The 16,777-nt window shown below is 36.1% G+C and overlaps 1 protein-coding gene across 1 annotated transcript; it reads right to left on the reverse strand.

The window, feature by feature from the left end:
* Positions 1-6,213: 6,213 nt before the first annotated feature.
* Positions 6,214-11,507, reverse strand: LOC137743349 (probable serine/threonine-protein kinase WNK4). The gene is made up of 7 exons (XM_068483226.1): positions 10,832-11,507; positions 9,216-9,481; positions 8,704-8,927; positions 8,463-8,620; positions 8,076-8,385; positions 7,665-7,985; positions 6,214-7,016 (listed from the first exon to the last, which is right to left on the reverse strand). Exons 1-7 carry the CDS (start codon positions 10,889-10,891, stop codon positions 6,595-6,597), a joined length of 1,761 nt encoding a protein of 586 aa, XP_068339327.1. The 5' UTR covers positions 10,892-11,507; the 3' UTR covers positions 6,214-6,594.
* Between the last annotated feature and the right edge of the window lie 5,270 nt (positions 11,508-16,777).

Genomic DNA, 16,777 nt, shown 5'->3' on the forward strand with positions numbered 1-16,777 from the left:
TCCCATTTGCTTGGCCATAGCTTCTTGACCTGCAAGCAAATTTTCAAACTCAACAAGCGATGGTTGTGTCGGCCATCCTTGTATAGCGGCAATGAACCCTCGATATTCGGGTCTCAAACCATGGATAATTATTCTCTTCATCCTAGTTTCCCCAATAGGAGCTGTTGGATCTAATTCTGAAATTTCGCGGCATATCGACTTCACCTTGTGAAAGTACTGGGCAATCGTCATGTCGCGTTGTACCATCGATAGCAGCTCATTCTCGAGAAGTTGCAATTTTGTATCGTTCCTCTTCGAAAAGAGTGTAACAAAAGTGTCTCATGCTTCCTTTGGCGTTTTAGCATCCCGAATGTGCTCCAACATTTCTTCTTCTATTGTGGTCTTTAAGGCAAACATTGATTTGCCTGCTTTAATTTTCCATTTTCGCAAGACGCCGTTAGCATCTTCCGCTGCCGGTTGTGTAACTTCACTACCACCGACAACCTCCCACAAGTCTTGACCTTGAAGGTAAGACTCTATACACGTTGCCCACGTGTTATAGTTTTGGTTGTTGAGCTTCTTGATTCCTCCAACAACTTGAAGATCACTCATCGTATCGGCAAGACTTTGACTACACCGAACAAGCTTAAGTGACTACCGTGCAGAGTAATACACTACTCTCGACACAAAGAAGCTTCCTCTCAAGGTTTGTGATAACCCCAGCAATAATCTCAAGAAATCTTTTCTGATGTGGAAGATCAATCAAAACTGCAACCACAGAGCATACTCGGAATTTCAAGAGACTTTACAACCAATACTCTACCAAGAACGATCTCTGACCGACTTGGCTCTGATACCAATTGTTGAATAAGAAGAGTATCCAAGATAACTTTAATGATCCCAAGAAGAAGAAAATAGAGCACACTCTTAAAGAAAGCTTACAAAACAAACTAATTAGCAAAGCTTTTCTTATTTAGCTCTAGGCTTTGTTTTTCCTTGGATGATCTACAATGCTTGAGGACTTGAGTATTTATAGCAAACCAAATGAAAGCTACACCACACACTTAATTAAACTAAGATTATTTGCTACCACACAAAACCCATTAATTGCACCTAATTTTTTCCACTCAACCATATCTAACATTGATTCTACCTAACATTGATTGTCAACAATCTTGCCATGTAACGGGTTAAATATATCATCATGCTGAAACCTTTCTATGTGTTTATTAATAATTAATATATTATAACACATGACAACCGTTAATCGAACAATACATACTATTCAACTTCTTACGTGATAGAGAAGTACGGTTGAAGTTTTCTCTGTCTTCTGGGGTTATTAGCATCTCCTCTCCATAAGAATAAAGGTTAAAGGGCGACTTCAAAGAACTTGTATATTTAGATGCACATATATTCATACTAAGTAGCAATTTTAAATTAATAGTTTAATGACGTAACATGTAGATAGAGTAACAATGTTCTACGTTGTCACAACGCACAAGACTTGTGATAGCTAGGGTTTCCACATGGCTACATGCCATACCACGAACCGCGGGCAATGCAAGAGTGATGCAGACCACCAGTTACTGCTGATTAAGTTGCAATTGTGTGGCAGCTCCCTATGGCCTATATATGAACGGTTTAGGTGGAAATGGCAAGAGGACTCATCATTCCGAATGCATTTGACTTGTTGATTTTGACACACAATTAAGCATATAGTACGAGGGGTTGATATAAATTCAACCTAATTTCCGTAGTTACTGTGCTGTTTTCTTGATGACAGAGGAGATCGAGGTCGAGGACTACTGGAAGAGATCCCCTTCCACCAAAACCACACAATCAATTAATCTGGGTTCTTGAAATTTAATCAAACGGTTACAAACAGGGACCTCTTTAAAAGTTATAATAATTTTAGTTGAATCAAATTTCAAAAGCCCGAATTAATTAATTGTGTGGCTTTGGTGTGAGAGATCTGGAGAGAATTTAGAACCACCAATGTTTCACCAAAGACTGAATTATTATGAATCTTGGAAATAAATATATAGCTTCATAGTTAAAAAAAAAAATAAAAAAGTTTATATTTTGTTTGTAAAAATGGTATATATTTATAAAAGATAACACTAAGGAGATTAAATTTATAAATCAAATAATATAGTGGTTTATGATTAAATTATTACTTAAGTATTGATTAACGTGTATATTTCCTTTTGGTTACGCATTATTTGGCCTGCAAATATAATTTAAAATTTTGATCTTCTTAGTATTATCAATTTATAAAAGTAAATTTCTTATCTGCGCATGTATGGTGAATTTCTCACTTACCTTCTCACTTCTTTGCATGCCATATGTACTCCACTAGCACTTAAACCTAAAATATAACCATGTCAAAGTCCCACTATTTTTATTCCTTTGTTAATATAAGGGAATGGCGTTCTAGGATTCATATAGTCAACCTCACTTAGTGGGAAAATGCTTTGTTGTTGTTAATATAAGGGAAATTTTTTGAAATGTCGTATGAACTTGTACATTTTTTTAATTTGTCATATGAACTAAATTTTTAAGCAATCTGTTATATTAATTTTCTGAAATCATTAATTTGTCATCTCACCTACTTAAATTTTCCATCCAAAAGAAATCATGTACAATGCACATTGCACATGACTTGTGTTCAGGGTCATTTTGGACTTTTGAGACATTTTCATAGATATGGGGTGGGAATAAATTGGTTTAGGACTTTTGACCTCATATTTACAAGTTCCCTACTTTTCTTTTGTACGAACAAAAAACTTTTGGCTGGTAAAAAGAACATGCTGGGTTTGTTTCAAAAACTTATTGTCAACTACTAAAAATGACATTAGGTTCACTAACATGAATTTAACTAATTCCAAGTTTTGAGAATTTAACGTGGTCATTCATGTATATTAAAAAAAAGGAGCTGATGTCACATCCTAGCCCGAGCTCCCACCACAACCCGGGCCGCTCCACCACCGTAGCACGATATTGTCCACTTTGGGCCTCGACCACGCCCTCACGGTTTTGTTTCTGGGAACTCACACGAGAACTTCCTAGTGGGTCACCCATCATGGGAGTGCTCTCGCGCGCTACTCGCTTAACTTTGGAGTTCCCATGGAATCCGAAGCTAGTGAGCTTCCAAAAGGCCTTGTGCTAGGTAGGGATGAGAATATACATATAAGGATCACTCCCTTGAGCGATGTGGGATGTCACAATCCACCCCCCCTTAGGGGCCCGACATCCTCATCGGCACACCACGGCCATGGTTAGGCTCTGATACCAAATTGTTACATCCGAGCACGAACTCCCACCACAACCCGGGCCGCTCCACCACTGATTGTCCGCTTGGGGCCCCAACCACGCCATCACGGTTTTGTTTATGAGAACTCACACGAGAACTTCCCAGTGGGTCACCCATCATGGGAGTGCTCTCACGCGCTACTCGCTTAACTTTGGAGTTCACATGGAACCCGAAGCTAATGAGCTCCCAAAAGGCCTCGTGCTAGGTAGGGATGAGAATATACATATAAGGATCACTCCCCTGGGCAATGTGAGATGTCACAGCTGAAATGTCTGAAATAACTTTGAAATTTTAGAAATAATCTTGAAAGGGAGTGGGGAGTTGAAATGTCAAAAATAACCTTGTAAATAAGTGTGCAAGCTATGTAGCTTATTTTGGATGGAAAACATAACAGAGTTAGAGTGAGATGACAAATTAATGATTTTGGAAAATTGATATGACAAATTGCTTAAAATTTTAGTTCATATGACAAATTAAAAAAGATGTATAAGTTGATACGACATTTAAGATTATCAAATGTTTAGCTTTGTGTGCTAGTGTAATACTCGTAGTAATAGTATGAATAAAAGTGAGAATGTTTAAATGAGAATGTAAGTGAGAAGGTTGCTAGCACTCACCTTTTGGTAATACTAGAATGAAATCGAATTATTAACCTAGCATAACCTAAAGAGCATTTTCGGAAGAAGAATGCTAGCTACCTTCCTCATTTGTCTTTCCCTATCTACCTTTTTCATTTATCACTTGACACGTGTATTCTACTAACAAACTAAAGTACATAATTCATTTTTTTAAGTCGAAAATTAGAATTTACACTTTTAATGCATTAATTATGTAATTTAATTTGTTAATAAATATACATCTCAAACGATGAGTGGAAAAAATAAATAGGGGAAGGCAAAGAAAAAGTAGATAGCATTCCTCTTTTTGGAAAACTAGTCGACCCACAAATGAAGTCATTAGATTGCTAATCACTCTTAGCTAGCTAGGAGCGAGAAAATAACTTTGTCAATTATTGGTTCTCTCTATTTTTTGGGTCCGGCTACAATGCTACGTTGAATTTACTCGTGTGAATTCTATACAAAATTTCACCCGTGCAAAGATTCATTAAATCATATGCAAGATCTAACTCTTGATTTTACAATACAATCACTCAATAATACATACTTTGAGAAAGAAGGTATTTCTAGCAATTGCGACTGTGCAGTATGACAAGAAAACCTTACACGACAAGATAACGAATTTGGACACATCGTAACATGCAAGAGGACCAAGGAACAAAGAAGTACCAGATTTGAAAACTGAGCAAAAAAAATCCAATTAGGACCACACAGAAAATTCAGGAAATAAATCTCATTGGAGGACCATCATAATCATCTCCGGGAATGAATCCCATGATCTCACGCTTGATCGACCCTTTTTCAAAAAGTAGGTTTCCCTTTGGCTTTTGTTACTTTCAACTCAAACAATTTCTAGTATTTTTTTAGGAATGTGATATCCACACATCCTATTTTACTTCTCACACATCTTTTTAATTTTCGGTCATCAGATCGGATGAATTGAAAAAGATCAACGGACAAAAATTATCAAGGGATGTGTGAGAAGTAAAATAGGGTGTGTGAATAGCACATCCCTTTTTTTATTTTAATATTAGAAGACGTTTTAAGTTCAAATTTTTTACTCCTAATAACTCGTTGAAGAAGAAGTATTGGCTAAATATTTCTTTTTCGCATTGTAAGAGTTCATTTCATAGGATTCACTAAAAACATGATATGGGGCGGTAAGTATATGATGATTTATCAAACAATTACAGCATGCTATTGCTACCTAATCCTCTCATCACTACAACTCATTGCCTACTCCAATTGGATGCCTAATTATAGTTGCATGAAAAAATCTTAATCATGTAATTTTGGAATGGAGTTAATTATAAGGGCATGGCCTTATTTTACACGGGACCAATCATTACAATATTTGAAAGGGTGGTCCTATCCACACACCTACTTTTATCTCTCACACGTCCCTCTTAGCATTCAGCCGTTGTATCGAATGAATTAAAGAAGATCAATGGACAAAAACTAACAAAGTTATGTGAATAGGCATGAAGTTGGCAAAATTTTTGGAGTACAATGTATGGCATGCATTGATGAATTCAAAGGATAGATGTATGTTCAATAATTCAAACGAATTAAACAGATAGACACGAACCATTTAAAAGGTAATATTATACGCATTGATGTATGGTAGAAGGACTCGTGAGTTAGAACATGATCAAACTCTTATTCATCAAACCCACAAAAAATGTGCAACCCAGGATTCCCGGGTAAAGACTGTTTGGATTTTGCATATATCAACAAGTCTACAGCCTTCACATATCCAAAATTGGCAAAACACATCCATCAAGAAACATTTCCTAAACCAGCTACCTTACCAAACCCTATCTTCAATAATTCAACATTATGGATCCAAGTAGTTTGTGTAAGTTCCCATCCAAACAACCCGTACCTAAAACACATCAGTCTCTGTGTTTACTGTGAATTAGATAATACAGGCAGGGACTACTCACACAAAAAACACATCAGTTGCTGTGTTCACCATCATCTTATAATGCAAAATGGCATATGTGCACTTGCAGCCTGCTAGCTGTAAAGGTTAGGACTGAGTTCCTTCCAAATGAGAGAAACTTACCTGCATCGGGATACTAGTTGTGGCAGTATCGCAAACCAATCACGTATTGTCATGCACTTTACTTTTCCATACATCCCTCAAAACTCCATTTTAGAACACCTGATCTAGACCCAACAGTTACAGTACTATAGGTGACGAAATTCTGTGTCTATAGTTTGATTCGTCAAGTGTTTTTCATTAACGTTATCAGTTGTCAAGACTAAACTAAATAGGATTTTTTTTATGGAAAACACTAAAAGAAAAGGGCATCAACACATTTAAGAACCTAACAGACTAAGCATTTATCCTGATATAGAAGACATTACGGAAGCATAATTACAATCCTTCTGCACAAAATTTTTTACAACATACAAGTCACTAGATTCTTGAAGTGGTCCACAAATTCATTCGTATAACCTTGTCCTTGCTTGTGGCTTGACAACTATTTCCGCCATATCGGGAGCAATCAAGACAGTAAACTGTCATTTCTTGTATCTCCAGATTGGGAAATAAAATTTCCATTCCTCCCTTACTGAGTTTACTGCTCATGAGAAATGTAAAAAGTAACTGGCGTAATTTACCATTCTCATTTCTTGTGGTTCTTGTATAACAAAACAAACAACAGCTAATGGGTTCTACAACTTCTTTGAAATCTCACAAGGCGCTTGAAACCCAATAGTTTCCACAGCTCCCACCGTCTTAAACAAGCGCTTCCTATTCACCTCTTCAACCACAGACCGGTGTAGTAGTTGGCTTCTTGTGTCTCCTAATGACCTATTCCTCATCAATTTTTGGCTATCCATGATCCTTTTATCCTTTGAACCAGATGCTAGAAAAGCTTTGCATCTCTCGAAATATTTTTTCGCTATAGACTTCCCAGCATTGCGTGTTTCTTCGGGACAAAACCTTGTGGACTTGTGACATTTTGATATGGGATGTTTGTCTCCTCCTGTGGGGAACATCTTAGTCCCATGCTCATTGGCAGAAATGAAACTTACGTTGGGAGATGTTACCAAATGTGATGAGCTTTGTGAGCTGGTCTCGTCAGGCAAATCATCTGCAACCACAATCATTTGCAATTAAAATGTAAGACTCAAAATCTTAACGGGGCTTTGCTTAATCCCCGTGTCAGTACTTTTAGCAGGAAAATGCAGCCCTAAAGGCCTGGCCTATAAAACTTGTTAGAAATGCATCATATATGTACGTGGATCAGACTTCAGGAGTAGCACACAACAATAGTCAACCGACCCACACTCAAAACACCCATCCCAATGTTCAAGCCTTCATCCAACTACAGGCTACTTTCAAAGCCAAAAGTTGATTTAGTCGCAGTTTAGACATATTCTGATATGCCCAAAATCAGCCTCAGCTGGAGGGCATATCTATTGCAAAGTTGATATTATCATGTGATTTATGTTCTGGTCAGTTCGGTAAAGTTTCTTGACACATTTATAGACTCCAGATTAAATCCTTTATTCACCAAGGACGTGTTATAAGAAATGGAACAGGACTGCAACTAGCCCCCTTGATCTCTAATGGACTACAACTAGCCTCCATAGGCAATGTTCTTCTAGGAAAGACTAGCATACAGAAACAGACGGCTAAAGTCAAGCCATTAGGCTTTTAAGTTCAAGGTGTAAAAGGCCCAAAAATAATAGTGAGTAGTCACAGTGCAAATTAACTTAGTGAGTTCTATGAATCATACCTTGGAGTGAATCGCAGCCACTTGTCATTCCATTAATGCCATGAGAATTGATCAAGCCAGATAATGACGAGCGAGATGATGAGTAGCGGTGAGAGTCAAAAGGACGGTGAGGTCCATTTTTGTCATCATCTTGATTCTTGAATGTGTGGTAGGCTTCAGGTTTCCAATCTGGTACCAGAGCAGATATCTCCCCTTCAATCATATTAGCAATTTCAAATGGCTCCCAATCAGTGATCTCCAATTCCTTGACCATTTCCGTTGCAACATCAAATGGTGTATCGTTTAATACGTCAAAAGGAAAATATATGTTCCTAAGAGAACCTGCATGAGAAAACAGTTGAAGAAACGTTCACCATTTGAATCTCGAGTTCACTTGAGCGACAACAACAGCCAGAGGAAGTTAAATAGTACCGTCTTTATCAGCAATCTGAACTTTGAGAAAGATGGTATCATCTTCAGAATTTAGCTTCCCCGTGATTGTCATGTCAGTCCTGGTTGGATGATCACTCAATTGCAGCTTCTCCATTTCCTTGTCGTTTAAAAATGGCTTTGGGCGTCCAAGCTTTCCCAAAGGCAATGATTCATCTTTACCACAGTCGAGAAATGGATCAAGTAATAATTCTTTAGCTGACAATCTCTTTGAAGCATTTACCAAGCATTTGCCAACAAATCGCTGTGCTTCCAAGTCTTCAATCCGGTAGAATGCTCCTGGAAGCTTCCCCTGAAGAAAAACAGTGGCAAGGGGTAAGGTTCTGTTCACTGATACCTATTAATCTTGACTACGAAACTTAACCTTACCGCTGTCACTTTCTTGTAGATTTGTGCAGGGTTGACACACTCACTATATGGGTATTCAGATGTAAGCATCTCTAATACACACATGCCAAATGAATAGACGTCGACTAGTTCGTTGTAATTTTCGTCGTATAGTTCTGGTGCCATGAACTCTGGAGTGCCTAAAAGTATAGAGACAGATAATTATCTTCCAGTGGAAATAAGTGCCAGAATTTATGTGCTAATAATGGAGATAAACGAGTACCTATGACACTGTGAGCAGATTGGGAACCACGGAGAATTGCTGCTAGCCCTAAATCACCAATTTTGACTTGCCCAAGGTGCCCATTAACAAAGATGTTGTCACACTTAAGATCTCTATGGACCACTGGAGGATCATGTCCATGCAGATATACAAGACCCCGAAGGATCTGGCGGGCCCAGTTCTTTATGGCTCGGATGTCTACCTGATTATATTTCTTCCTATACCTGCATATGAAAGATAGAGTAGTTTATCAATACATTGAGCCAAATGCATTGAATAAGGAATCCTATTTCATGCTTAAGAATTAGTATCAAGGATAACGGTTCCCAATCTGTTGATCACATTGTCCTTCTCATTAATATAGATTTAATGAAGAAACGACTTTGGAGGGAAGAGGCTACAATTAGGGTCTAATGTCACATTTTCTCCATTTTCCAGTGTTTTACCTAGTTCAAAAGATATGCAAGTTGAGGAACTAGAGTTAGCAATACTAGAGTTGGAAAGAAGATTACTCTCTTAGCGTCCCCGATGTGAACATTTCAGTAATGAAGTTAAAAGTTCTGTGCTCAATGTCGATCCAGGAGGTGTAGAACCGAATTATGGAGTCGTGGTTGAGGGTGCTGAGGAGGTGAACTTCTGAGTAAAGCCGTTGCAAATCCTCTGGTGAGCGAAGAACTTGGTTAAGTTTTACCTGATTCCATGCCACCTCCATCCCAAGCAGCTCATCAATTGCCTTGTACACTGTTTTCATTGCTCCTTTGCCAAGAACTTCTTCAAACTAACACGAAGAAAATACTATTGTCACTTCAAAAAGCAATCGAAAATATCATTTCCGTTTATTTATTTCCATACATAAACCAGAACAAATTAATTGACTCAACATTCTATTAATTTCCATCGACTATTATTATCACTGAAATTATCAACATATGGTTAATTACTCTTGAATCCATAATTAACCATATGCTCAGGAGTCAGGAACTGACTTTTAGTTAAAGAGTACCATTCGGAGAATAATCAGATTTGAAGTTCTCACTCTAATGGTATTACAAGGTTGTCCCTTACGAGATAATATAGATAGCATAAGCACAACTGAATAAAACTTCGACCAAGATGCTTGCTGGCCAAGAAATCCTTTTGATTTTGTTTTAGGGGAGTGCTATTCCCACACCCCCTTTTACTTCCAACACACCCTTGTTAATTTTTGTTCATTGATCTTCTTTGGTTCTTTCAATCCGATGGCCAGAAATTGAGAGGGGTGTGTGAGGGGTAAAAATTGGTGTGTGGATAGCACCACCCTTGTTTTACATCTAAACTAATGAGGCACCAAATTAAACAATCAAATTTATTTCCCAAATTTTCTCCAACTCCTAACAAGCACCATCAATCCAAGTCCAAAGAGCTCACAGAATTGAAAACCAATATTATTTAAGAGAAGAATTAGCATCTTGTATTAAATTAACAATCTTTCTTTACACCAACTGTCATAAAAAATAAAATAAAATAAAATAAATAAATAAATAAAACTAATGGGTTAGGGTTCAAGGTCATCGGGATCACCCGGATGGCGAATACTCCAGCTTAAACTAAAGTACTTAATGATGAATTAGACAATGACTCACCCAGTAAACAAGATTGACCAAATAAACTATTCCATCCTTCAAAACTATCTAAACTCTATAACCAGACTTAATGTTATTCTACTTGTGTACAAGAACATACATGCATGCATGCATACACACACACATACAATACAATATTGATCACCTACTCATGGCGAGCAATAAATCCATGCTCACCAACCATTTGATCAAACTCAAATATCTGATGATCTGAGATTCCAAAGTTTAAGCATTTCCATGGTTTTTCAGATAGTTCTCAAAATTCATTTAATTAAATAATTTCAAGAAACAAATAGTAACCAACTTTAATATATATATATACACACACATATATAAATGGAATTTAAACATCATAATTTATGGGGAAAAAAAAGTATAAGCAAGTAGTACACTTTGAGCCACCACAAAAACAATCAATTCCGGCAACTGGGTAAGGTCCAAAATTTCAAAAAAAATAGTCTCTAGAAAAAAAAATTAATGGTAACATGCATATTAGTATTACATACCCGACCATATCTCGCAGTAGGATCCATTTCAACATAGCCAGTCTTGTCTGCCATCGACATGTTCGAGGATTCCAGCTACTGACTTCCAAGCAAACGTTGTTTGTTTTGCTTGATGAACAAACCAGAGAGCAGGTGATTACTAGAAACAAATTAAAGGTTGCTAAAAATTATCAAAAGGGTGTGGTGGGAAAATTAAATGGGAAATTTGGGAAATCAAATCCGAGGCTTTCCCTCGTGGTTTTCATAAGAGAAGACACCAAACAAGAGCCAGAAGAGCCTCGAGTAGTCAATCCTCAGCATAATCCAACCCAAACCCACTACCACGGCGCGAGAGGCCCCCTCGTACTTGTTGGCAACCATTTGGGACTTGGGTTTTAAAAAGATGTCAAATTTCAGAGGCAAATGGAAAGAAAGTTTGAAACTTGGAAAGGGAGAGTTGTGTTTGTGTGGGGAATTGAGGAGTAGGGAATGGTTGGTGGGTTTTTGGGAGGGGCAGTTTGAGAAATTGTCAAAAGTTTTGAAGAATCAGAGAGATTGTGGTGTAGTGGAAGATGGGGTACGAAACTTGAAGAATCTGTGGCTACACTTTGTTGGTACCATTTGTGGGAAAGGGGAGGAATCCAAGTTGTAAAAGCACTTTTGTGGGATGTTGCTGTTGTTGTTTGTGGGCAAGGCAATTGAGTTTTCAAGTGAAGCGAGAGAAGTAAAAGCTGTAAATATAGAACAGGGAAACTGAACAGGAAGAGATGTGTGAGTGTGGTCCCCGTGTGACGGGAGGTGGTGGCGGTGCCAACTCGCCAGTGACTGTTTGGGTTGTTTTCAAGAAAACTATAAAAATTGTTTGAAAATTTTGAGTTTTAAAGATAAAGATAAAATAAAGAGTAAAGTGAATAGTACCAGAATTGATTTTTTAACGTAAAAATATGGTTTTTCGTTAAAATAAACAATACCAAGAGTTTTTCGTTAAAGTTCCCTTATTTTTATTGCGTCAAATGCTTTGGCTTTTTTTGCATTTTGTAGTTTGAAATTCCGTTGGAAATGTTACATGCATGGTTGTCAATGTTTTACACGGCTCGTTAATTTGACACGAAATAATACAAAAATAACAAGTTTTAGGTTAACGTTAACGTGTTGGAAGAGAAGAAGTAAAAGCTATAAATATAGAAGAGAGGCAAAACACTGCACCAGTAGTACACTAAACAGGAAGAGATGTATGACAGGAAACCGGATCCCCTCCCAAATAAACTGAGTTTCTTGAAAAAATAATTCGAACCGTTGAAATTTGATCCAACGATTACAAACAGGATATCCTTTAGAGTTATAATAATTATAGCCGCTGGATCAAAATTCAATTGTCCATATCTTTTAATCATTAAGCTCAGTTTATTTGGATCCGGAGGAGATCCGGTTATGTATGACAGTGTGAGAGTGGTCCATGTGTGACAAGAGGTGGTGGTGGCAACTCCATAGGGACTGTTTGGGTTGTTTTATTGCGTCAAATGCTTAGGCTTTTTTAGCATTTTGTAGTTTGAAATTCCGTTTGGTTATGTTACATGCATGTAAGGCTGTCAATTTGTTACACAATTCGTTAATTCGACATGAAATAACATAAAAATAATGGATTTTAGGTCAACATGTTAACGAGTTGGGTCGTTATCGAATAACCCATTAAGAACCCATTGACATGTCAGATGGTTATCGGGTCACTCGTTAAGAATCCGATGAAATATCATTTGTCAAATCTCGACATTAGACATGAGAATTTCTTGCATGACCTATTAATCTAACACAAAACGACATAATCTATTAACGAATCAAGTCATTATTAGATCACTTGTTAAAACAACGAATTTGACACAACATGATCCGTAATATCACACGGATACGACAACCAAGCTTACATGCATGTATGATGATGTATCATTATTGCATAGTTGACATGAATCTGTTGGAAGTTCTTTACAAAAAAATAAAATAAAAAGCAATACATATAAGTAAAGCCTATGCAAGATATTTGTATCTTAAGTTGTTAAGCGTATTTTTTTATGCATTCAAAGTCATAGATTTGATCACGCACATGTGTTTAGCTTACATGTGGGGCAAACACGGTTTGTTTAGCGCTTGTCAAATTACCGCTCACTGCTAAACAAATCTGCTGGTGTTGGTAATCTTAATAATTTTTTTTTTTTTATATATATACTTATTGAATTGGCAACAGAGGCGAAGCAATTAATGGATCAGGAAGCTCCCATGTGCATTCTAACATTTTTTGTTGTTTAGCCAAAATGGTCCATCATATTTGCATAACTCATTATTTTGATCCCTGAGATTTGAAATTAATAAATGCGGTCCTTAAGTTTGTCCACCATCAATCATTTTGGTTATTCCATAAACAATTATATTAAATAAGGACCAAAATGACAAAAACACCGTCAGTTTAATAAACAATGGGCCAAATGATTTAACCAAAATTAAGGGTAATTTTGTCATTTTAGCCTTATTTAATGGAGATTTTTTATGGAATGACCTAAATGATTGATGGTGGACAAACTTAGAGACTACTTCTATTGATTTCAAATCTCAGAGATCAAAGTGAGAAGTTATGCCAATTTCAAGGACCATTTTGGCTAAAAAAAGTTTAGTCTTATGCTTATGATTTTTAAGATTTTTCGTAAGCTCAAGATCTCAATCCGACGTTTTTACTTTAATTTCTTACTTGAGGTGAGTGGCTTTTATCGAGTTTAGACATTGTGAGCTTTGAGTAAGACTTTGGTATGGGGATCGTTGGATGGAGAAAAAAAGAAAGTCATAGAGACTTGGGGTTTAGGTTTAAGAAAGGTAATGATGAAGACGATAACATACCAAGCCTAACTAATGTTGGTTGGTTGCGTACCACATGCAGAATAAATTTTATAAATAAAGAGAGAGTTTTCGATTGAGACATTTGGTCCTTCTTAAACTAAAATTTAATTTCGACACCGATTCGCTATAGCGTATATATAACTCATGATTTTTATCAGGTTTGTAGAGTTTAACAAAAATCATTATAACAATCATTTTGAAGTGAGTTAAAACAGTTCCATTATTGCACACACCAAAGATCTTGTGAATACTTGTCCAAAAAAAAAAAGATCTTGTCCAAAAAAAAGAAAAGATCTTGTGAATACTTCAATTTTGCGAGGATTCTCAAAGTTCATGTTGGAGACCCGAAAGTAATTTTATTGTTTTTATGATTACACTTTAAAGGCAAACGGATTTTACAGTAATAGCAAAACGTTATAATGTTTATTATCTTAGTACTGGTTTGATCTCACTTATTCTACCTTCCCTCCCCGACATTTAATAAGTTAGCATGAGCGGAGCCACTAAGAGACTAGAGCGGTTTCGGGCCCATTATGTTCACTATGTAATAAATTTTTGATAGCCTCAAGTCTGCAATTGTAGAACCTTGAGACATAAAGAAGAAGATGAATTGCCCTCATGAATAAGTTTAGTCGAGAGACGTGTATCTTATATTTGTCTAACAATTTTGTTTGTATTTGCTTTCTAATCAACTATTATTTCTAAAGTAATCTAATCAACTATTATTTGATGCTCTTCTCTTTATCTCTCTTTCCGTCAAATAAATTAGATTTCCTTGTGTTTTAGTAACGCATAATTTAATTTGATTTGAAAATTTTCATCACCGTAAACGGCTGTGTTAACCCACGGAGGGCTCCTCCCACCTCATTTTTCCAATTATTTAGTAGTGGGTTGGCAAATCAATCGTCAGCTCACTTGTCTCTTCATGCATTTTCAATTTTTCATTGGGTCCCCCCACTCCCAATTATTATATTCTTATCCTCTCTTTCTCAATGATTTTTTTCTTTATTTTTGTCCCCATTTCTCCCCAGATCTTTATATCCACAAATGCATTAGGAAATTCAGATAACTTATTTTAAATTTTACGGTTCATATTAATCAATTTTACTGGCTCATACTTACATAAATTAAAGACCCTGAATCTCCTCACTTTAACAACCCAAATCTCTTAATTCTTAAAGATTGGAAGAAGATCTCGATTCAATATATAACTGTCTGTGTCGGTCTCAAATAAATTATAAAAGCTGCATGAAGCCTGTGAAATTTATAACCAGAATTTTTATACCTTATAGAAAATAAAATTTAATTTGGTTGAGCATACCAGTCATGCATGCAGAAGTGCCATCTTGCGACTCGCCGTCCGTAATTTGCAATGGATTACAAAATACTTGTTTTATAGAACTAGCTAACAGTTTAAAACCTGAAAACGTCAAAACCCTAGTTTGCGTTTGGACTAACTCATCCAAAAGAGGAGAGGTAAGATTGGGGAAGCTAGTTGCTGTGGGTTGTAGTGTACAAATTAGCAAACAACAATAATGTAATAATTAAAATAAATAAATGTTTCATTACGAGGTTTTATAACGCATGTCTGATCAATAACTCAACACACCTTTTTTTCTAATAAAACAAGATACTTGATAATATCGTACACGATACGTTAAGTAGTTAAGTTATAAGTTTAACGAGATTGGATTGAAACTGATAGAATCGCTAATATATCGTTAACTAAAGATTTAGTTCAACGTCACCTTTTTATGCAATAAGTTACAATCACAAAAGACTTGCGGATAAAATTTACAAGATAAATATATGAAAACCCTAGTATGCGTTTGGACTAATTCAGACAGGTGAGAATGGGGAAGACATGTTGCAGTTTGTAGTGTACAAATTAACAAAGAACAAATAATATCATAGTTTAAATGGATAAACCGTCGGTTATGTGGTTACACAGCACACCATTTTCTTTCTTTTTTCTAATGAAACAAGTCATGACTTGTACGTAATGCACTACGAACAGGAAAATAGTCAAACACTTGATTGTTTCAAATATATATATATATATATATTATAATATAATATATTTATATATATGGTTATATATTATAGTGCAGGTAGTTATAGTTAAGTATGATTATATAGGCAGCTCTGTACCCATTGATTAATTTGGCATGTAAATCCTTACGTGTGTAAATAACAACAAAAATTAGGATGAACAGGTACAAAAAAATACAGTATTATACCTTCCTTTGTTTTACTGTATTATTTCCTGATATTTCTCGATGTTTATCTGTTTTTCGAGTAGTTTGGTACGAAAAACTGTCGCTCTAATACTGTAGGAAGACTTGGATGTCATACATCTTCGTACGAGTACTACACTTGCACGGGAATATATACGACCTAATGACATGTAAAAGTTCCTCCTAATCTCCCAAATCACATAATATTCACGTTTAGAATATATAAATAACATTGACAGAGAGATTTGTCTTTTATTATACGTGATAACTAATAGTAAATCGACACAAATAGATTTTTTTTAGTTAGTTTACTTTTCTCGTATTACGACCTTCTACGTGAATTAATTAACGATGCGTCTACGTACGCGAGCGTCATCATCTGCCTAATCATCAAATAGTAAAATATATTGAGTTAAGCCGCCCACATTTTGCTTAGTCCGCAGACTTGAACTTGAACTTGTGGAAATTAGCAAGAGGTTGTTGGCTCGAAAGATTTATTGTGATGGTGAAGGAAGGAGGCAGGCAACTGAAATGAAATGGACAGATCAAATGAATTCAGCCAATTTGTATATATTTGAAGTAATTTAAGCATTCTCTATGTATAATAATTACTAATTTAATTAAGAATAATAATTGTGAGGGAGAAAGCAACTTTGATGCTCTTCTTCTTACTTAATTAGTGCCACCCAAGTACGACTTTATTTATTTCTTCCCTAAAATCCGTTGCCACGTCGTTGGGTTGGAATATGACTAAAAACTATCCTTTTCATTATTTTTTTTTTTAAAAGAAAAAGGGCAAAAGGACGACAAATCTCTTTCTCATGAACGAAAAAGTAAAAAGAAGGGA

Source organism: Pyrus communis, chromosome 8 (assembly GCF_963583255.1).
Source record: "Pyrus communis chromosome 8, drPyrComm1.1, whole genome shotgun sequence".
In the NCBI taxonomy this organism is placed as follows: domain Eukaryota; kingdom Viridiplantae; phylum Streptophyta; class Magnoliopsida; order Rosales; family Rosaceae; genus Pyrus; species Pyrus communis.

Coding starts and splice junctions, on each gene's coding strand:
- LOC137743349 (XM_068483226.1), bottom strand. CDS start 10,891: ATGTCGATGGCAGACAAGACTGGCTATGTTGAAATGGATCCTACTGCG. Junction 9,482..10,831: donor CTACTGCGAGATATGGTCGG/GTATGTAATACT, acceptor TCTTCGTGTTAG/TTTGAAGAAGTTCTTGGCAA. Junction 8,386..8,462: donor TCTACAAGAAAGTGACAGCG/GTAAGGTTAAGT, acceptor GTTTTTCTTCAG/GGGAAGCTTCCAGGAGCATT.